Source organism: Microcaecilia unicolor, chromosome 2 (genome assembly GCF_901765095.1).
Source record: "Microcaecilia unicolor chromosome 2, aMicUni1.1, whole genome shotgun sequence".
In the NCBI taxonomy this organism is placed as follows: Eukaryota; Metazoa; Chordata; class Amphibia; order Gymnophiona; family Siphonopidae; genus Microcaecilia; species Microcaecilia unicolor.
The window spans coordinates 474,782,432-474,805,197 of NC_044032.1; the positions used below are offsets into that span (position 1 = coordinate 474,782,432).

General features: G+C 42.2%; 1 protein-coding gene, 2 long non-coding RNA genes and 1 gene segment (V, D, J or C); 2 read left to right on the forward strand and 2 right to left on the reverse strand.

The window, feature by feature from the left end:
• The window catches only part of LOC115461302, a 1,201,995-nt gene that overhangs the window by 698,988 nt on the left and 480,241 nt on the right, over nt 1-22,766 (forward strand).
• The window catches only part of LOC115461316, a 444,252-nt gene that overhangs the window by 182,726 nt on the left and 238,760 nt on the right, over nt 1-22,766 (reverse strand). The gene's annotated exons all lie outside the window — the stretch shown is intronic.
• LOC115461318 overlaps nt 1-22,766 on the reverse strand; it is a 282,251-nt gene that overhangs the window by 123,017 nt on the left and 136,468 nt on the right. The window lies entirely within an intron of this gene.
• LOC115461300 (gastrula zinc finger protein XlCGF26.1-like) overlaps nt 1-22,766 on the forward strand; it is a 35,365-nt gene that overhangs the window by 5,419 nt on the left and 7,180 nt on the right. Inside the window, exons 2-5 of the mRNA XM_030191026.1 lie at nt 19,020-19,146; nt 19,779-19,892; nt 20,027-20,140; nt 22,553-22,636. Coding sequence (XP_030046886.1) covers nt 19,020-19,146; nt 19,779-19,892; nt 20,027-20,140; nt 22,553-22,636 — 439 coding nt within the window. The remainder of the gene's footprint in view (nt 1-19,019; nt 19,147-19,778; nt 19,893-20,026; nt 20,141-22,552; nt 22,637-22,766) is intronic.

Here is a 22,766-nt window from a genome sequence, read left to right on the forward strand (position 1 = left end):
CGTTGGTGGTTTCAGGGCCTTGCTGGTTCTTGTTGTGGAATTGGGCTGCAGATGCAGCTTCCAAGTCTTGCCTGGCTAGGCTCCATTATAGGGGCAAGTTGCTGTTTGGCAAAGACTTGGAAAGGCTGGGTAAGGATTTGTGTGATTCTAAGGATAGGCCTAAGGCACTGTTCTGGTCTGCGCAGGTTCAGCTGCAGGAGGCTAAGTGCTATTGGCCCAGGAAGGGTCAGGTAATGCAGGGGCAGCAATTTCCACAGAGCCAACCTTCCTTTCGAGGCTCCAAGAAGTCGGGCCCAGTTGGCACAGGGCCCTCCTCCTCCTTCCTTGCTTGCTTTATAATGTCAGATTACGGGCCCACTCTTCTCCAGGTCCCTTCGGAGGAAAGAACGTTACCTGTTCGAGTAGTGGGCCGTGATCATCTCAGATCAGTGGGTCCTCGGTATTGTGTGGGAGGGATAGAAGCTCAGATTCTGCTGCCCCATTGCAGATGCCTTCTTGGTGTCTCCTTGCAGGACTCCGGCCAAGTGGCAAGCGGTCCTGAACACTATGCAAGCATTAGTGGCTCTGGACACCATCAAACTGGTTCCTCTGTTGGAATGGGATGTGGGTAGATATTCCATTTACTTCTTGGTCCCCAAGAAGGGTGAATCCTTCTGTCTGGTTCTAGATCTCAAGGGAGTCAACAGAGCGCTCAAAATTCAAGCTCTTCCTCATGGACACTCTGTGGTCAGTCATCGCCTCGGTGCAGTCAGGCGAGTTTCTGTCATCCCTGGATCTCCAGGAGGCTTACTTTTCACATTCCCATTTGGCATCCGCATTGGTGGTTTCTCCGCTTTACGGTCCTCGGCCATCACTTCCAGTTCAAGATGATGCCCTTTGGGTTGGTCACGGCACCCAGGACCTTTTTCCAGGGTTATGGTGGTGGTGACTGCTCATTTGCGGAAGCAGGGCATATAGGTCTATCCCTGTTTGGATGACTGGCTTGTGTGGGCTCCTTCACGGTGGGACAGCGAGGAGGCATCCTCCAGGATGGTTTCCCTTCTGTCTGCGCTGGGGTGGGTGGTCATTTTTGACAAGAATCACCTGACTCACCCAGTTTTTTGAGTATTTGGGAGTGTGCTTCAACAGGCAGTTTAGCTTTTTCTTCCCCCCTGCTTGCCATTTGAACATTCGTCAGTAGATAGAGAACATGTTGTCCTTTCAGAGGCCATGCTGCACATTGTGCCATGGGCTCATTTTCATATGTGGCTGCTTCAGGCATCACCCTTGAGCTATTGGTCTCAGGGAATTACGAGGCTCTGATTCCCTGTTCGATCCAGATCCAGGCCTGGGTGAATATGGCATGGTGGCTCTCGCCTTGGAATCTCCAAGTGGGTCTTCCACTTGCTATGCATCGAATGCGAGCCTGTCCGAAAGGGGGCCCGTTTATCTTCATCATGCAGCACAGGGCCGGTGGTCTCCTGCGGAGGCCTCCTGGTCAATCACTCAGCTGGAGCTCAGGGCCATCAGGTATGCTCTCCTCAGTTTTGCCTCGCTTATCTGGGGACAGCCTGTGTAGATCTTCTTGGTCAGCATGACAGTGGTGGCCTACTTCAGTTGTCTCCTGTTCCTTTGGACAGAGGCTCATGTCCTTCTGTTGACCACTCACATCGTGGGGGTGCTCAATACCTGTGGCCAGTTACCTTGGCAGGGTCTTTCTTAACCCGGGAGAATGGCAGCTGTCTCAGGAGGTCTTCAAACTGATCGTGGGATGGTGGGAAGAACCTGTACTCGATCTGATGGCTTCTTGGTGTAGTGTGCAATTGGGAACCTTCTTCAGTAGCAGATGGGGAAATCGATGCCCTCATCCAGCCATGGGCGGTGGAGAGCCCCCATGTCTTTCCTCCATGGCCTGTGGTGGCCCGAATGTTATGGCAGATTGTAGCGCATCCGGACCAGGTTGTCCTGGTAGCACCGGACTGGCCCAGGCGTCCTTGTTATGAGGATCTGATCCGGCTTCAGTTGGACACTTCAGTGCTCCTTCCACTTCATAGGGGTTTTGTTCATCAAGGCCCAGTCCTCATGGAGGATCCCTCCCCCTTTGGTCTTGTGGCCTGGCTCTTGAGAGGTCACAGCTGAGGAGGAAAAGCTATTCCGAAGGGGTCTTTGGGACCTTGCTTTAAGCCTGTACAAGAGTGTAGCGGATGTTTGAGACCTGGGCAGCCCACTGGGGTATTGCCCCACTTCAGGCTTCTTTGGAACACATTTTGGCTTTTCTGCAGGACGGGCTGCAACAGGGCTTGTCTCATCAGCCTGAAGGTTCAGGTGGCGGCCTTGGCTTGCTACTGGGTAACATTCAGCATACCTCTATCAAGCCCATCCAGATGTTGTCCATTTTTGAGGCGGGGGGGGGGGGGGTCTTGCATCTTTGTCTTCCTCTGCGGCCTGGTTGCCCCTCGTGGGATGTCGGGCTCGTACTTTGTGCATTCCAGCAGGCCCCTTTCAACCTCTCACTTGGGTCAAGCTTAAAGATCTTACCTTAAAGACAGTGTTCCTAGTGGCCCTCTTCTCGGTGAGACGGATCTCTGAACTCCAGGTCTTGTCTTGGAAGAACCCCTCTGTGGTTTTCGCGGTCCAGACTGTCGATCTGTCCATGGTGGTTTTTCCCTTTCACCTTAAGCAGACTATTTTTCTTCCTTCTGCATGGAGGATTACGGTTCGGAGTATGCGGCTTTGCATTTGTTGGATATCAAATGTGCTCTGTTGCGCTACCTCAGGGTTACCAATGACTTCCATTGGTTGGGTCATCTCTTTGTTTACGGGGCCTAGGGGGGCTCCAGGCGACTGTGGCCCGCTGGGTGAAGGATGCTATTTTGGTGGCTTACATGTTGGCGGGCAAACAGACTCCACTCCAACTTAAGACGTGTTCCACTTGGTCTCTTTCTGCCTCGCTGGCGGAGGCTCAGGCATTGTCTTTGGAGTCGAGCTGCTACATGGGCGTCCTCTTCTACCTTTCATAAGCAGCATAGGATGGACATGGCGGCTAAGGTAGCAGTTGCCTTTGCGGCTCAGGTTCTATCTTCCATGGTGAGCTGGTCGCGCTCTCTGTGAGTATTGCTTTTTACATTCCAGTTGTCTGGACTGATCCTTGGTGATGTAATGCAAGGAATTGGCTTACCTGGTAATTTTCTTTCCTTTTGTCCCAAGAATCCACCCCTTTTGGTAATTGGCTACCCTTTTGTATGTAGTCGGGTGTGTTTGGTTCAGGGCACAGTTGGGGTTGATTTCTTTTGCTTTCTTCATGTAGTCTCAAGAGGCAGGAGTTTCTTCCTGTTTTTCTCAGAGAATGTCCCCATCCACAGAAGCCTCATACAGTTGACTTTAAAATCTATCTATCTATCTATCTATCTATCTATCTATCTATCTATCTATCTATCTATCTATCTATCTATCTATAATAGTATAAAAATGAACAAACAATACTCTCAGCTGTCGTTTATGAAGCAATAATAGAAGATACATTCCCTCCCCCCCCCCCCCCACCTTTCCTCTCTCCTCCCCTTTCACAAACATCCTCCTCCTCTACACTCCTTCCCTGCCCCACTTCTTCAGAGACTCGGAGTACATCCAGAACTTAATTTTTAGTTTCACATTTCCATTTTTCCAAATTCTAGACAGCAGATACACAGATCAGTAGGAGGGAGGGACCCAAAGCAGTCCAAAACAAGTAAAGTCGAAAAAAAAAACCACAGTTTATACCTGATTGTTTAACCACCCTTAAGATTTATCTTTGGGTTTAAAAAGCAAAACCATGTACATGTAAGGACTGAATAAACAAATTAAAACAAAGTTTAAAGCAAATGCCCTTTATATAATACTGGACTGGTAGCAAGTAATAATGAAACAGTGATGGAATATTAATTTACATAGCAAACAATAATAAGCACTATTTTTTCCAATCTACAACTGTAAGTAAGTTTGGTGAGATGAGCTTAGTGCCCATACCCTAAAAAAGTTTCATCTGGAGGGGCATAATTGAAAGGGACACCCAAGTTTTGCTGAGGACGTCGTCGCAAAACGTCCCCGTGGAGGGGTGGGGAAACCCGTATTATCGAAACAAGATGGACGTCCATCTTTCGTTTCAATAATACGGTCAGGGACGCCCAAATCTTGACATTTAGGTCGTCCTTTGAGATGGTCGTTCCTAGACTTGGTCATTTCTGATTTTCAGCGATAATGGAAACCAAGGACGCCCATCTCAGAAACAACCAAATACAAGCCCTTTAGTCGTGGGAGGAGCCAGCATTCGTAGTGCACTGGTCCCCCTGACATGCCAGGACACCAATCGGGCAGCCTAGGGGGCACTGCAGTGGACTTTAGAAATTGCTCCCAGGTACATAGCTCCCTTACCTTGTGTACTGAGCCCCCCAAAACCCACTCCCCACAATTGTACACCACTACCATAGCCCTAAGGGGTGAAGGGGGCACCTAGATGTGGGTGTGGTGGGTTTTGGAGGGCTCATATTTACCACCACAAGTGTAACAGGTTGGGGGGGATGGGTCTGGGTTCGCCTGCCTGAAGTGCACTGCACCCACTAAAATTGCTCCAAGGATCTGCATACTGCTGTGATGGACCTGAGTATGACATTTGAGGCTGGCACAAAATATTTTGAAAGATGTTTTTGAGGGGTGGGAGGGGGTTAGTGACCACTGGGGGAGTAAGGGGAGGTGATCCCCGATTCTCTCCGGTGGTCATCTGGTCAGTTCGGGCACCTTTTTGAGCCTTGGTCGTAAGAAAAACAGGACCAGGTAAAGTCGTCCAAGTGCTTGTCAGGGACGCTTTTTTATTTATTTTTTTTTTTTTTCCATTATGGGTCGAGGACGCCCAGGGGTTAGGCACGCCCAAGTCCTGCCTTTACTACACCTCCGACATACCCCCGTGAACTTTGGTTGTTCCCGCGACAGAAAGCAGTCGGGGACACCCAAAATTAGCTTTCGATTATTACGATTTGGGCAACCCTGTGGGAAGGACACCCATCTTCCGATTTGTGTCGAAAGATGGGTGTCCTCTTTCGAAAATGAGTCTGCTGTTATCCACTGAACTGGGTTTGGAGGGACTCTACATTTGCAAAACAGTTGCAGACTATGGATTATGGATCACGTAATACTAGGTCCACATATGCTTTCAGTGAGCCACCAGATACCTTGGATATTGATTTGCATAGTAAAATATGCCTTTTTCACTTTGTCTAGAATGAAACTATAGTCATGCATCAAGGTACCTTTCACCCCCTCCACCCCCATTCTATTCTGAAGGAATAGCCTAATGGTTGGAGCAGCAGATAGGAAAGCCTTGTTCAAATCTTTCTTGTCCTCCTTGTGATATTGTGCTAGTCACTTAATTCTCCATTGCTTTAAATGCAAACATAGAGGCTGCGGACCTTTTGAGCATCTGTAGCTTAGATTATAAACCTTCTGGGGACAGGCAAATACCTACTGTATCTGAATGTAACTCACCTTTAGCTACTACCAAGAAAGATGTAAGCCAGTCTACTGTAAGGCACATACACACAAACCTTCTGTAGCTGCCCATTCTTGCTGCCTACTACAAAGCCTCTTGTTCTCCCATCTCATTTGATCCATCAAGCACACATAAACGCTCTTCTCTCACTAGAGAGTTGCACGGAGATAGAAATCTAACCCGTCCCCACTGTAGATAATCTCCATCTCTGCTTGAAGTCTTGGCAGCCATTTTAAAGAAGCAGCGCTGGCAGCGAGTGGATCAGCAGCAGCAGGCAGGAAAGAGTGGGGATCTTTCCTGCCTTGAAGAGGCCACTAGACCACCAGGGTGGATTGAGGTAGGTTCGAGGAGGGCGCCCTGAGGCTCGGGCGGGGCAAGGGAAGGCTAGACTACATTTATGTGGATCCCCTCAGGACCTGGGTCCACCCCTGCGGTAACCGCATGATTTCTGCCAACCCTATTCCCGTGCAGCTCTCTACTCTTAACACCGTCCCTCCACCCCCACCCCCGTGCAATATGAGCTGCAGCAGCAGAACTGAAAGAGTGCTTCCTGAGCATAGGTGCTTATTGGCTTTAATTAGCAGAACTAGCACATCAGAGATAGGTGGGAGAACAGCAGCCCAATAGGCAAAGAAGTGCTGTACTCAGCTACTATCCCTACATTAGTCCCAGTGTTCATCTAGTACCAGTTATATGATCTAAACTATGCTGGGTTTTTCATCAGAGATAGATTTCTAAAGCTAGAGAATGCACTGATACAGCCATTTAGGGCTAATTTTAGAAAGGTTAGGTGGCCTGGCCCTTAGGGTGCACACCACAGTGGAACAAAGGGCTGTATCAGAACTAATGTTTTTTTTTCTTCAAAGCCTATTGTTTAAAGAGAGAGATTTGGGGTAGTGGGTATCTCGATGTATATTTCTAAAAAATACTTTGCTTTTGTTTTACGTTTTCCTTGGCTTTAATATGTTTAGCAATTGATTCCTATCTTTTCTCAACCATTTTGCTTGTATGATATTAATTTGAAAACATAAAATTAAATAAAATAGATTTCAGATCAGTCAGGTGACCCTGCTTTACCTGTGGTGTCTTTGCCAGTAACTGTTCAAGTTCCTGCTAAAAAGCTGTGGCAGGTACCTCAACTTGGTGGTGTCAATTTTGACTCTAGCTCTGTTTGAACCAGCTTGGGACTCTACTCTGAAGAAGCTTACATTGAGTTCTGCTGCTGGCTGTCTTCTCTGCAAGAAGAATATCGGAGCTGGAAGCCTTTTCAAGTAGAGAACCCTTTTTTTAGTCTTCTCAGAAGAAAAAGTGGTTCTTGGGATATTCTGCCCAAGGTTTATTTATTTGGATTTCGCTCACACCTTTTTCAGGAGTAGCTCAAGGTGAGTTTCATTCAGGTACACTGGGGATTTTGCTGTCCCTGGAGGGATCACAATCTAATTTTATACCTGAGGCAATGGAAGGTTAAGTGTCTTGCCCAACATCACCCAAGATCACAAGGAGCAGTGGGATTTGAACCGACCACCTCTGGATTTCGAGGCTGGTGCTCTAGCCACTAGGCTACTAGGTTGTAACTCCATTTCATCTGAATCAGTTGGTTTCCTTACCCTTTGTTTCAACAGTTGGACAATGTGGAGAGGTCCGTTTATAAGCATATTTACTGAGGGGAAAGTGAGCTATATCCAAATCCCCTGCTCTTCTCTTCTCTTCTCCCCCCCCCCCCCCCCCAAATCCAAGCATATATGCCAGCCTGTCTGTATGGTACTGATTTCTGAAGCTGTTCCTTAGACTTGCTGGTAGTTGACCAAAGGCTAGAGAGTAGGAGAAGAGGTTTTCCCTAGTTACAAAGCTCTGGAATAAACCCTGTTTCGGTTGTTTTACCTTCAGCACATATCTGTCAGCATCATCACAGAAGTATACCTAAGAAGACCCCTTACGTGGAGAGGGGATTATTTGAAATGACACTCAGGATAGTTCCCTTCAGGATAGCCTTACTCTGCCCTTTTATCACCTTCTGTGACAACCTTGGGTAAAGGCTGATAGAACACATGCATGCAAAATAGAAACATGACGACAGGAATTCTAAAAATATAAAATGTGCATTTAATTATATTTTTTTATATAAAGTTGTGGGTGGCGTGACCCTGGGATGGAGGAAGAGCATGTGCTGCTCCTGGCCCACCATGAGCTGGACCATTAGAAGGGTGTCTTCCACTCTGAAATTTAAGTTCCTGGAATAAGGGGCCATTTTGCTAAGATTCCCGTGTGTTCATGTTACATAGAAATGCGTGTGCACAAGTGTGTGTGAGTACATTTCTATGCACATACTTTTGGATAGTGCATGAATACTTTAGGGAGAAAGATATGCCTATTTTTAAAATGTATGGTTTGGATGCGCTGTGGAGCACCAGCCAAGATGGATGCCTGAAGTGCGAGTTTCATTCAGACCTGACTGATTTGGAGCATTTATCCCACCATTATTGAAGTATAATGTCATTAAATGGCTACAGAAACTCCAAACATCTCCATCATGAATCTAACAAAGTTGGATTATACAATTCCAGAAACCCAGGGAGTGACACACTAGACATCAGACCTGCCATCACCACATAAATCAGTGGAGCAGCTTGAATCGAACTCCACTGTTCAAGCTCTGTTGTCTGAATTATTATAAATTTAAAGGTCTTCTTAAAGAAAGTAACAAAGCTATGGGCGCTATGAACAAGGCTGTAGCTGACCTTGAAGCATAATTTGACAAAATGATGAGGCAGTTGGGGTCCTGGAGCTTAAAGTGAGGCACAGGTAGAATTAGTTTCTGTGCAATGGAAGAAATTAAATCACTGTATCTACTGGAATGCAGCTTTGAAGACCTCAATTACATTCTCACAGGAACAGCATTTGCTTGCTGGGAATACTGGAGGGAACAGAAGGGTCTTATGATGTTTACTGCATTCTTTAGTGGCACAATATTCCGTTTATGCTGTGACATTGTTTCCTATGTTAAAAGGATTAAATAATTCTTTAAGGAAAAAGATGATGTTAGCACATTTGAGGAAGGCATTAGTAGATGTAACCCTGCTACTAGAAATTCATCTCAATTATATTGAATCCTACTGCTTGGGGACAAGTGGTATATTGGGAAAACAAAAACACCTCACTAACAAAAATTATAGTATGTGAAAGCAGTGCAAACCATAAACGGAGTTCGGAGAACTTGTTCGGTATATGGTACCTGCCTTCTCCCCTGCATGTCATTAAAAACGTAGTGTGGTAATTTTATTTTGAAGATCCCTCCATGCGCCGTGAGCACTGATATAGAAGGTAGGTGAGTTAAAGTGAAGTTTACTGGGGCAACGCTAATTATTGTTCATTTATATGCTTCCAATACAGACTCAATGCATTATTTTTTTTTTTCCTTCATATTTTTATTAAGGTTTTCAAGCATAACACAAAACAAAAATTAAAAAACCAAAAGTAACAATAATCCATGGCAAAGAAAGAAACAAAAATGAAAAGACAGAACAACATACCATGACAATACCCATAGCAAAACAGCAATTATACAATTATCAGGTAGTGCTATTAGGAGTCCGACAAAATGAATCTAAACGAGCCCAGGTCTTCAAGACAGATTGAACACAACGGTGCTTATTTTAAGCAACTTTCTGAGAATGTAGTGAAGATTTGGGACAACCTCTTATTATAGGGGCAGACTTTAATCTGCCTATGGATTTTGTTCTAAATAGGCACTCAAACGTTGGGTATTGGCTTGGGAAGGCAAGTCAGGTGTTGCGGTCCATGCTAGGAACAGTGGGACTAGCTGATATTTGGAGACTACAATATCTAACAGTCTATGGGGCTCATTTTCAAAGCACTTAGACTTAGCATTTGGATGTTTTTCTCACAAAAACATCCAAATTGGCATTTTCAAAACCAATTTTTAGACTGTTTCTAGGAAGTCCGTCAGAAGTGCATTTAAATCACAAGGTGGCATGCTAAGGTTGCGATCTGGGCATTCCTAAAGGACGTTTTTCTGCCCTAATGGAACAAAACAAGTTTTGGTCTAGACTTGCTTTATTAATAAATAAGCCACAAAGAAGTGCCCTAAATGACCACTGCAGAAAAAAGGGAATGAAACCCCTTACTCCTTCAGTGGTCACTGATCCACTCCCACCCAGCAAAGATGTAAATGAAACAATACATACCAGCCTCTGTGTTAACTTCAGAAGTTATGGCCAGTCCTATTAGAGCAGCAACAGGGTCCTGGAATAGCCTAGTGGTCGGTGCAGTGCTCTGTAGAGAAGGTGACCAAGGCCCATAATCCACTATATTTACACTTGTGGTGGAAAGGGTTGGCCTTCCCCCCCCCCCCCCCAAAAAAAAAAAAAAAAAAAAAACCTACTGTAATTACATATAGGTGACACCTGCAGCCATATGGGCTATTGTAGTGGTGTATAGTTGGGTACAGTAGGTTATTCATTTATTATTAGGATTTATTTACTGCCATTTTGAAGGAATTCACTCAAGGCAGTGTACAGTAAGACAAAGCAGTAAAAATATTCAAAAACAATACAAAATATGGCATGGTATACTACTTACAATGTCAACACAATACATAAATAGAACATTATAATTGATAGTGAAGGGTAAAGCAAAGATGGAACATATAGATAGGTAGGAAAGTAGGGAGAGTTAGAGAGTAAGGTGACTGATTTTAAAGAAAGATGCACATGAGGTCAGAGGGATGGTTAAATATAATCTCAGCTAGTGTAGGAGTGGATAAACATGTCCTGCTGCAGTATGTGCAGCCTGAGTCACTCCTTGCGTGTATTTGTGTGTGAGTGAGACTAACAAGTTAGTTACTTCTTCCATTAAAGGCCTGGTTGAAGAGCCAAAATTTCACCTGCTTCTATTCCAAGGTTCCTGTCTTGTGATTTGAGGGGGAGTTCGTACTTCCCAAAAGGGATTTTGATGTCTGGTACATATATATCCACTTGTGTTAGGGACCCAGAGAAGCTCGGTTTTACTTGGGTTCAGGCAAAGTTTGTTGTGTTTAGCCCATTCTTGAATTGATGTTAGACAGGTAATCAGTTTATTTGAGGCTGTAGGTAAGTCAGGTTCAATGGGTATGAGTAACCTGCACATCATCCACATAGATGTAGAACTGAGTGTCCATTGACCACATCAGCTCAGCTAGTGGCTTGAGGTAGATACTGAACAGAATAGGTGATAGTATCAATCCTTGTGGTACCCTGCAGGTCAGTGTCCATGGTGGTGATGAGTTGCTGCCAAACATTATGGATTGTTGCCTGTCTGATAGGATCTGAACCAGGCAAGTACTGTTCTATTGATACCTGTTTCTGTCAAGCGTGCTAGCATGATATCATGCACAGTGTCAAAAGCTGCTGAGAAGCCAAGCAGTACTAACATCAAGGTGAATCCGTTGTCTCGGTTTCTGTGAAGATTATCTAGTAGGGATACGAGGACCATTTTTGTTCCATAACCGGGTCTGAATCCAGATTGACATGGATCTAGCCAGTTTCTCTTTTCTAGCCAATCATTAAGTTGAACATAGACTGACTGTTCTATGAGTTTCCCTAGAAATGGGATGTTGGATACTGACCTGTAACTTTCAAGTTTGCCCTGGTCAAGGTTGTTTTTCTTCAGCAGAGGGTGAACCGCTGCCCTTTTTAATGTTGTTGGTATTAGAAAGAGAGGTATTTACAATTTTTGTGGCACCTTCTATAAGGCCCATACTTGCCTGCTGCACTATCTTTGATGGGAAGGGATCGAGGGAGCAAGTAGTTGGTCGAAGGTCTCTTAGGATTTTGTCAAGGCTCTCCTCTGTCATTGGGTTAAGTGTCCCATCTGTCTCTGTCAGGAGGGGTCGCGTTTGTGCACCCCTGGTTGGGAACTGGGTGGGTTTGCCTGTAAATCCTGGCAGAGACTTTTTAATTTTGTTGGCAAAGTATGCAGCAAAATCATTGCAGTTCAGTTTAGACTGGGCAGCCTAGTTCTGTTGTGGGGCTGCAGTAGGCTGTTTAGTATACTAAACAACTTGCTTGGTGAATTGTCGCCTGTGCAATGCATTCAGAGAAATACTGTTTTTTGGTTGCTGTTAAGGCTTGGCGGTATTTTGCCATGTGCTTCCTACAGTTTAGCCTGTCTTCATCCAGGCGAGATTTGCGCCATCTCCTTTCCAGTTTTCGTCCGCGTTTAAGGATCCGTTCTGGAGAAAAACAAGGTGAACGTTTGTGAGTAGGGCATAAGACCTATTTTAGTGGTGCTGTTTTCTCAAAGGTCTTGGCTAAATGTGTATACCAGATGTCAACTTGTTCTGACACCGTTATTGTCTTTTCATCCAGAGCCTCTAGGAAATTCTCAGTGGTCAGCTTTTTTTTTTTGTCTCTGATCTCCTTCCAAACTCTGGGAGATGCCATTTGTTTCAGGTGGTCACTTAGGGAGAATTTGAATAGAACATGGTCTGACCATGATAGGGGTGCTATTTCAATACTGTTATCCCAGAATTCTGGGATATCCACCCTTTTGTAGAATACCAGGTCTAGTTGTGACCCTTTTTGTGGGTTGGAGAATTGATCACCTGTGTAAATCCTAGTGCTATCATCCATGTCCAGAAAGGCAGCTGTGGTGCTATCTGGGGTTTTGATGTATAGATTGAAGTCTCCCATAATCACCAGCCTAGGGTAATTCAGGGTCAATTGAATAATCAGGTCTAGGAGTTCTTGCACAGATAATGTGTTGTTACAAGGTGCTCTGTATACCATTAGTAGCCAGATTGGTTTCTCCTCTTCAAATTGGATTAAAAGAGATTATGATTCATGTAGCTGGGGAATGGATATTCTGCGCAGTTTGTGCCCCGAATCAAGACTGCTACCCCTCCATCCCATCTTTCTGGTCTTGGTTGATGTTGAAATCTGTTGGGCATAGTTCAGCTAGTGTTAAACCCCATATTTCATCTAGCCAGGTTTCACTTATTCCTAGGATGTCAAGATGCTGTTCATTTATGGCATCGTGAATCACCAAGGATTTCTTTTCTGCTGATCTGGCATTCACCGGTCCTATAGCTCCCAAGGTTGGTCTGGAGGTAACTTTGGTGTGGCAGTGAGGTGATCTTTTAAGTGCTGTTATATAGGTGTTTGACCTCTTGCACTTTTGCCTTTTCTTTGGTTGGTGGGGATTATGGTTTCCTCTCCCACACACCACTGGGATACTTGCATGATCTTTGGGACCAATGCACATTTTTTGTGTCAGAAACTAGTTAGGCAAAATTTCACTGGGTGGCACTACAGTCCACTCTGTGGAGTTCACCTTATAGATCAGCAATCTTACTAGTTGGCAAATGCAGGGTTAAGGCTTTAAATATTCTGAAAGAAACAGACCTTGTTAAAGTTGTAAATTCAGACCAGGCCTGGGTTTTGAAGGGCTCGCCATACAATATAAGGGGGTAATGATGAGGTGTGTACCTAGAATCTTTTATGTGAAGTCCATTGCAGTGCCCCTTAGGGTACCCCACTGCTGTGCTGGGATGCCTATGTGGCCAGTCTACTAGGAAAGCTGGCTCCTCCTACATCCCAATGGCTTGATTTTGTATGTGTTTTTCACTTGGATGGGTTTTTATTTTTATCTTTAGTTTTTTTGGGAAAATTGTCCAAAAAGATAGACATACTAAACACAGCATCTAGGAAATTGTCATTTTAAAAGAAAAGAGAGAGACGTTTTTCTGGTTTGAAAATGGTCATTTTCACTACTTGATTACGTCATATCGAAAATGGCCCTCCGTGTAACTTTGTAAGTCTCAGTGCTTTGAAAATACGCCTCAAGGTAAACTGTGCTGTTTTCCACACAATTCATTTTCTATACAATAATAGACTATTTTCTAATATTATCAAGGTTGGGCCTTGGTGTAGAAAGGACAGACATTCAGTTGATACTAATCTTGGTTCATGCTGCTATGTCAGTTATTGCTATATCAATTATTTTGAACATTCCAGCTTAGTGGAGGATGAATACAAGATTGTTGTTCTTGCAAAACTGGGTAGAGATTCATCGTTAGTTACCAAATATAGAACCAATTTTGTTAAGAGTAAACTTTACAATCTATATTTATTAAGTTGCTGCCTAATCATTTGGGGGAGTGTTGTATACAATTATTCAGAAGGACCAGCCGGGCTTTATGTGAGGTAGGTTGCTGCAAGATGGTGTCAGGCTGATGTTTAGTCCAATACCAATTGCCTAATTTTTAGAGGATTTCATGTTTGTGTTATTAAATGCAGAAAAGTGTCTTTGTTGAATGGCCTATTTATTTCAGGGTATGAAGTAGTTTTTTTTTTATTTAGATTTGGGTGATCAGGTTATCAATATGGTTAAAATTTATATCAAAACTCAGTGGCTAAGGTATTAATGGACTTCTCCCCTCCCCCCAACTAAGCCTTCAGAAGGGCATCAGCCAGGGTTGACTATTATCACAATGGGCCTTGGCGCCTTTTGGTCAGTGATCAGAGCAGATCCACATATAGGGAATATGATACCAAAGGTTAGAAAGCTAAATTTCTCCTTCTGTATTTACAGGTTTCCTCTCCAATTCTCATATATTACAAAAGAGAGAGGGGTTGTTTGTTTTTAAGTATATCGATCTATTGCTTTAAATGGGCAAAGTCCTCTGGGGAGATTGTGCAGTTTATCTGTTTAAATATCAATATAGTACACTAATATACTTAGGGGTTTGGATTCCATCGACTTTGGAAGATATGGGGGTAGATCCTACAAAGGGTGCCAATTCTGTAGTGGCAATTGCACGTGAAATTGCTATTATAGAATAGGGCTTCCTTGTCATCAAGCAGGGTATCTTTTTTTTTTTTGTTTTTTTTTTTAATTATACCATACATGTGCCAAAAACAGGTAAGGCTTCCATCTTTTTAGATACGAATGTTTCTTCTTCTTTGGTAATTGCTCTTAAATGTCCAGATTTCAGGCCCTCCCTAATTTCGCTCACAACACGCCCCTTTGTTATTTGGACATACTGCAGTTATTGTGTACCATGGTTAGAGCTTCTAGCTTTCAGAAATTTTTATTTCAGCAATCCACCAAGTCCAAAAGGAGTTCTGTTCTGCAGGTACTGCTGATTTCTTGCAGCAACATAGTTGTGTTTATGATTGTTACTACAAATGTCAGCAATCGGACAAAAAAAACAGCAATTGGGGGGGGGGAAGGTGGTTCTTTCTGCAAGTCTTCTTAGGCTCCATAGATTGCCAAATGAAAAAAAAAAAAAAATGAAATCCAGAAACTCAGAAAATAAGACTGTAGATCACTTTTCCTCCCCTCCCCCCACTATGTGTATGTGTGTATATATGTATCTATCTATAGATACAAAATAAAAGACTCAGGTTATTTTAAACTTAAATAGATTTATAGTGCTCAGAAACCCATGTGACCAACTCGTGCTCAAGTGCAAAATACAAAGGACACTGTTCTCTATCATCGCACTAAGGGGCCCTTTTACAAAGATGCACTGAAAAATGACCTGCGGTAATGTAGATGCGTGTTTTGGGCATGCACAGAATCATTTTTCAGCGCACCTGTAAAAAATGCCTCTTTAAAATTTTTACCAAAAATGGGCATGCGGTAAAATGAAAATTGCCGCACGTCCATTTTGGGTCAGAGACCTTACCACTAGCCATTGACCTAGTGGTAAGGTTTCACGCGGTTACCGGGCGGTAATGGTCTACTCACATAGAATGATGATTACCGCTCGCGTTTCAGAAAATAAAAATATTTTGACGCGCGGAAAAAATGAAATTACTGCAAGGGCCATACAGTAGCAGGGCGGTAACTCAAAATTGACACACATTGGGCACACGTAAGCGGCTTAATAAAAGGGCCCCTTAGAGTGGAATGTCTAGCTGATCAACTAGTTCAAACAATTGAAGGCAAAAATTTAATATCCACATCTTCTCTTGATGAAATGAATCCTCCAAACGTATACCTCCACTGCAATAGTGCTCAACAGGCCACATACTCCAACAGATGGTAGAAACCGTGTATATTCACAAGATATACAACCCCAGCTTGGATCCTAGTTTCACCAGCAACGGCTTCTTCAAGGGGAAATTTGGCGAGACAGCAAACTCCTTGCTAACTCAAAATGATGCCATTTGGATGCCCAGTCTTCCAATTTCCTACGGTCTTCCTGCAATATTTCACAGTCCATACTTGTTTTAACAACCTTGAATAGTTTTGTGCCTTTTCCACAAATTTAATCACCTCACTTGTTCTGATTTCCATATCGCCTTCCTTCATTGAGAGAAATGACCATTTATTCCTACCCCCTGTTTTCTGTCCACTAACCATTTCCTAATCCACACCAGAACATTGCCTCCTATCCCATGACTCTTTAATTTTCTCAGGAGTCTCTCAGCAACTTTATCAAAAGAAAATCAAGGTACACTACATGAACCAGCTCACCTTTATCTGCATATTTATTCGCACCTTCAAAGAAATGAAGCAAATTGGTGAGGCAAAACTTTCCTCAGCTGAAGCCATGGTGACTGTGTCCCATTAAACCGTGTTTGTCTATGTGTTCTGTAATTTTATTCTTTATAATAGTTCCACTATTTAGCCTGGCACTGATGTCAGGCTTACCAGTCTGTAATTTCCCAGATCACCCCTAGAACCCATTTTAATAATTGGCGTCACATTGGCCACCCCTCCAATCTTCAGGTACTACGGACAATTTTAAAGATAGGTTACATATTACTAACAGCAGATCAGGAATTTCATGCTTGAGTACCCTTGGATGTATGCCATCTGGTCCAGGTGATTTATTACTCTTTCATTTGTTAGTTTGCTTCAGTACACATTCCAGGTTCACCGAAATTCTTTCAGTTCCTTTGGATCATCACCCTTGACTCTCTCTCTCTCTCTCTCCCTCTCTTCCCTTTATCCAATTTGTCTTTCCTGTCCACACATTTCCCTACCTTCTGTAGTCTCCAATCTGCTACTTATCTCCTCCAGCTTAATTCCTCTTCCATACATGCTTGTTTTATTTATTTATCACCTCCATTCCTTACCTTCTGTTCCTGAATTCCATCTCTCCCAGCTGGCATGATTGTTGTTCAACAGGTTCTCCCTGTTTCAAACACTAATGCTGCGTCTGCAACTTTCCTGCACCGTGTGACTGTTCTAGCGTGCGATCAGCGTGCTTCTCGAATTCTTGCACTTTTCTCAAGTCTCGCAAGAACAGCACAGGGCTTCCTGCACCACGCTGATCACAGGCTGGAATAGCCATGTGCTGTAAAAAGGCTGTTAAGGCTGAAGAATTTAAACTGAGACTTTACCTTCCTTCCTTGAGGCAAATTCTGTGGCAGTAGTGCAGAATTCTCCCAAGAGTAAAAATTGTACGTATTGTGTAGGTGCAGAAGTTTATACCTGCTCTTGAGCTGGTGTAAATGTCTGCACCTAAATTATTCAAGCACAGACATAGATTAGTGTATTCTCCTGTTCGTGTGAACTCTTCTCGAATTCTGTCCCTGTTCATATCTGCTGCATAGTGCACACCATCATGTTATCATGATGACATTGGACTTATATAGATATTAAGTAACGTAACCAGTCTGTCGAGTTCTTGGTAGTCTAGAAGTTCAGTATGTACTTTATACTGATTATTTACAGCTTTTCTTTCTAGTCATAGATTCAGTTAACAAAGCTTTGTAATTTCTTACTATTTGTTTCCAGGCTGTTAGAGCCTGGATGAGTGCAGATTTAAATTGAATTTGTTTAAGCCACAGATTTTGTTTCTTTCAGGAAAAGTCTTTCCCTCTTCAGTTCCTGAGACCTTTTTCATTAATAGTTTGAAAATTCCTATTGTAACCAGTATAAGATATCTTGGAATTTGGCTAGACTCTTCTCTATCCTTAGCTCTCTTCAAATTAAAAATACTATTCAGAAGGTATTTTTCAGACTGATATTGATTAGAAAACTTAAGTGTTTATTGTTGCAACCTAATTTCAGAAATGTAGTATAATGTTTGATTGCTATTTTATTGGACTATTGCAATTCATTGTATTTGGGTTTACTGGTTTGTAGATTACGAGTTTTACAAATTACACAGAGTGCAACTGCACTCCTGCTGACAAATACGCCTTGTTTTTTTTGCATATTCCAGCTGATTCTATTTATGGCGACTAGAGTGTGCAACTTTGGCCCTGGAGCTGATTGTGTGCATAACTTAACTGGACACTAGCAGTCAATTATTGATAGTAATTGTCAATAATTAGAATTTACGCACATAACTTGCTAAGCATATTCTATAGAGTGATGCACGTAAATTCTAACGCGTGAATCTGAATACGGGCATGGCTGTGGAAGGAGCAATGCCGAGTCATGGGCATTCTGAAATTTATGCTCAGTATTATAGAATACACTTGTTCTGTGCCTAAATTAGGCGCCAATATTTACACCAAGTTTTAGATAGAATAAATGGATGTGCCTAGATTTAGTAACAGGAATAGCTACTAGGCATAGTCTATAAACTGCACCTAACTTTAGACAAAATTTATAGAATATTCTTAGGTGCTTTTTTTTTGCGCCAATTTTTTTTAAGGTGCCATATATAGAATCTAGCCCATTTTGAAAGATCTGCCTTGGTTATCTATTCAATGGAGGATAAAATTCAAGACTGTAGCATTGATTCATAAAGTGTTGTACTGTATGATGTTGAGCCTCTGGCTCTTGCCAACTCGTTAAGGATCTACAGACTTGCTCATTCCTGGTGCTCAGCAAACAAACTTTTGTTCCCTTTTTCCATCAAATAAGACTGAGTTTTTTTTTGTTTGTTTGTTTGTTTTGTTACATTTGTACCCCGCACTTTCCCACTCATGGCAGGCTCAATGCAGCAGGCAATGGAGGGTTAAGTGACTTGCCCAGTGTCACAAGGAGCTGCCTGTGCCGGGAATCGAACTCAGTTCCCCAGGACCAAAGTCCACCACCCTAACCACTAGGCCACTCCTTCATATTTTATGGAATACCCTTCCATTTGAACTGTGTTAAATACCCTCTATAATCCAGTTTTGGAAACAATTGAAGGCACAGCTTTTGGTTCAAGTATTTGCTTTGGTTTAAGTCATTGCTGTGAAATGATTGATTCAACACTACTGGAGACTTTTTATGCTAGCGTGTTATGCAAAGCTCATGTGAATTTTACTTTAGTTTTATTATTGTCTGTTTTATTATGATATGTGTAGGTTGTGTGTTGTTTTTATTTATTGGGATTTATTAACCGCCTTGTGAAGAGATTCACCCAAAGCAGTGTTGAATGTTTTATTATAAAGCGTAGGACAGAGAGGGTTATACATTTTTTAAATAAATAAATATAACACTTTGCATATGCACTAAAATGACCCCTTAATCTGTTCAAGAGCTGGTTTGGCAGTCAAATGTAACTAGGCATGGCTTGATGAAAACTGAAGTGAGAGGGTCTGAGTGTGGCTAATTTCTTTTTCAGGCATCGGTCATATTCAATGATGTTGTGGCTTATTTTTGGGATGCAGAGTGGGATGTTTTGGAAGAACGTCAGAAGGATCTGTACAAGAAGGTCATCAAGGAAATTCATGGCTTCCTCATGTCACGGGGTAAGGAGGACTTTTCTGTCGGTTGCTACTCATACACTTGTTGGAGTACGGGAGTCACCATCGCAGGTTCTTTCAGACCCCTCAGGGATGCAAGATAAAGTAGCATAATGTTGAAAGTGAAAAACAGAAACGTACAAGCCCACGATTTAATTCCACTAACCCTGGATGAGTCAATGACCCTACTTTGAGTACAGAGAAAGGATCCTTGTAATTTTAGAGCTGATCACAGCTAGGAAAAGTTATTCTGTAACTTAAAACGTCTTCAACTTAAACCAGATGCAAAGATTTTAGTCCCTCTGCTGTACACCTAATATTGCTAGCAGGGGAAGAGTAGGGAGGGGCTGAGTGGCTAATTTCTCTTTACAGCATCTATTAGGAGGAGTAGCCTAGTGGCTAGTGCAGTGGCCTGCGAACCTGGGGAACTGGGCTCAATTCCCACTGTATCTCCTTGTGACTCTTGGCAATTCACTTAACCCTCCATTGCCCCAGGTAGAAAAATAAGTACCTGTTTATAATACGTAAACTCCTTTTGATAGTAACGTGGTATATCAAGTCCCATCCCCTTTCCCTTTCCCTTTAGGGAGGATTTGGACCTCTGCTGTAACTGCTGCTGTTACTGCTTTTATTGACAGGTTATTTGATTGTTAATCCAGATGTGCTAATCAGAGTTAAACATGAAGGTGGGAAATATTTCACTCAGCACCATGACTGGGAGGAAAATGAAAACGTTAATGACCCCCTTATTAGTAAGTAAATGTTACTGCTGTGAAATCAAAGGAAATGGAAACCATGTCATCATTATCTATAAATGATTGGAATGAGAACTTATTTCCAAACCTATTATCTCTAGAGCTTATAGATGTTTGTTTTGTTGTAACAGACAATCCAATTGTACCACCCATATCTTCGGTGAGCATTAAAAAAGAGGAAGATATGCACTGCATGGGCTCACCTGGATCAGAGAGGAGAGAGCAGATCCACCCTCCCGTAACAAGCAAGTATAAAATTCCTCTGTGGCAACTTTACTTCCTCTGGGGCTCTTAGCGGCCTGGAGACAAATAGTAAGAAATTGCAAAGCTTTAACATGTTGTACCTTCGTCTTCTATTAATCAGTCACTGTGTTAGTGTTACTGTAATGACTTACATTAGGCTTCTTGGGGTGCGTGCCCTCATTTCTGTATGTATTGCGTTCCACTTCAGTGCAGTTTCTTGTGAAACTCAATTGCATGGATTTGGAACTAAATGTTGCCTACTTTAAATGGAAAATTTGCTTTTTAAAGCTTGTCGTCTGCTATAGCTGTTTCCCTGAAATTTGTTATAATAATGGAAGACTTGTGGTAAAAGAAACATAAGCTAGAAATAGAGGCATATAGCAGCAGTTTCTACCCCTGGGAGTCTGGTGTCCTGTCTTTTGTTTTAGAGTTTCTCTTGATCAATTCTATGGGCAGGATGGCATTATTGGTGGGGAGGACAGTGTGTCGAGTGGGGCTGTGGTCACTGATGGGATCAGTGACCACATGAATATGCAGACTTAGACTTATCCATGGTTGGAATTGTCATTTCAAAATTTCAGAAAGGGACTTAAAATATATTTATGCAAGATACATTTGAGGTCTAAGTCATCAAATGCTAAGAAGGGAGAATATATTATATATCTGGTAGTATGGAGAGATGTGCCTGCTGGCTCTGGAATAAATTGTTTGCCTGTTCTTTTTATTTCTGGTAAAGTTAATTTTATTAAAGCGTAGATTTATTATTTATTTATTGAAATTTATTAACCGCCTTTATGAAAAGATTCACCCAAGGCGGTATACAGCAGGTACAGTTTAACATAAAAATTAGTTATGTTAACAGCGTAACAATAGTAAAATAACCAAGAATAAACATAAATATAATAAATGAGGTAAACTTGAAAACAGTACATTGAAACCTAATAATAGAACTACCATGAAATGGTATCAAAAATATACACATTTAACCGCACTGGAATTCAATTATTATTATATAAATATGGTTCCTTCTCTTTTTCCTTTCTCGTGTATATATACTTTTTGTTACATTAATGTATACTGCTAAGACAGCTATTTTTTTGATTGGCAGTTTATCAAGCCTTACATCTTTAAGGTACTGCAAGATCTACTAGAACTGAAGCCTCAGGGCTAAGCAGATTAACTGCATCTTTCAAAAATCACAAAGATTACTACTGTGGTGAAAGATTTGGAGCCCTACCTCTCTGTGTGTTTTTCGTGTATACCAGGCCTGGTCAAGATGATGTTGATGAGTCTGTTGTATTGCCTACTAATATTGCACTTCTCCCTCCCCCACTTCCAAAAAAATATTCTGTGGAGCCCCTATACCCCCAGAACACCCAAGCTCACCTCTGGAGTTTGAAGGCAGGAGCGATGCCCAGTTGCTCTTGGCCCTGCACAGGCATCCTAAAAATGGCAGTGCCTTACCCTGTGCAGTGTTCAGGAATGCACCATGCAGGGTTAGATGCCACGATTTTCCAAGATAGCAACTCAGAGGCAGGAGTGAGTGGACATTTTTATTTAAAAAAAACCTCTATATCGCACAATCCAAGAGTTCTTGACAGTTAACAAATACACATACATAAAATCATAAAATAAACTTTTATAGAATTAGATTCTGTGGCAAGTGTAAATGCTTATATCTAAATGTGGCAGTTACACACAGAACTGACAGTACTCTGAAAGCTTGGCACGCCTCTCTCACAGTTATGCACTATGCGTAACTGCTAAATTAGGGTCAGTTAGTACCAATTCATGCCAGTTTATCAGCAATTATTGATTATTACTGCCACTTAGTGGCTAATTTATCAGTTACCTAACTGGCATCTATAACCAGTGTGTGTAATTTTATGAGCTAAAAGTGTGAAAATGTGTGTACAAGATTATAGAATGAGGGGGAATATGTTCAAATACTCAGGTCAAGCTCTAAATCAAATCATGAAGAAACTTGCATTGTAGTAGTAATTATCTCACTTTTTTAAGAGGACATACTGTAGAGTCCCCTTGGTAAGTTGTTTGTTTGGGGTTTTGTTTTTAGCTAAATTAATTTTGTGTGCTATGTTGATATACCCCTATGAGGCATTTCTCTGTCTTCTCGTATCACCTTTTATTTTCCCAAAGGAAATTGTATTTTATTTCAGCTTTACATTCTTAATTGTTAAATAAGTGGCCTGAAACATAATTGTTAATATTTTGCTTTGTCTTAAATTTACTGGGGTTTATTCATCTTTGATTTGAGCTACATTTAGTTGTGTCCGTGTGCTGCTAGTAAGGACCCTAGTAACAGTAGGCAGAGCAGCATGTTTTCGATTCTGAGTTTCCTCTTCTGTGTCTACTTCTGCTGCTCTCTAAGTGTATTCTGTCTTTTCTCATTCAAGGTTGTTCCAGCATCAGACCTGACATCTTAATCCGAATTAAGCAAGAAGAATTCTGGACAGATGAGCAGGATACTGAGGAAATAGGTAACATGCCTAAGCAGGTTGTTTATTTATTTATTTGTTTGTTTGGTTTTTTTTTTTTTGGGGGGGGGGGATCCTGAGCCAACTCTTAACATATAATTACCACTTCGTAACACTAATGTAATGACTCTGT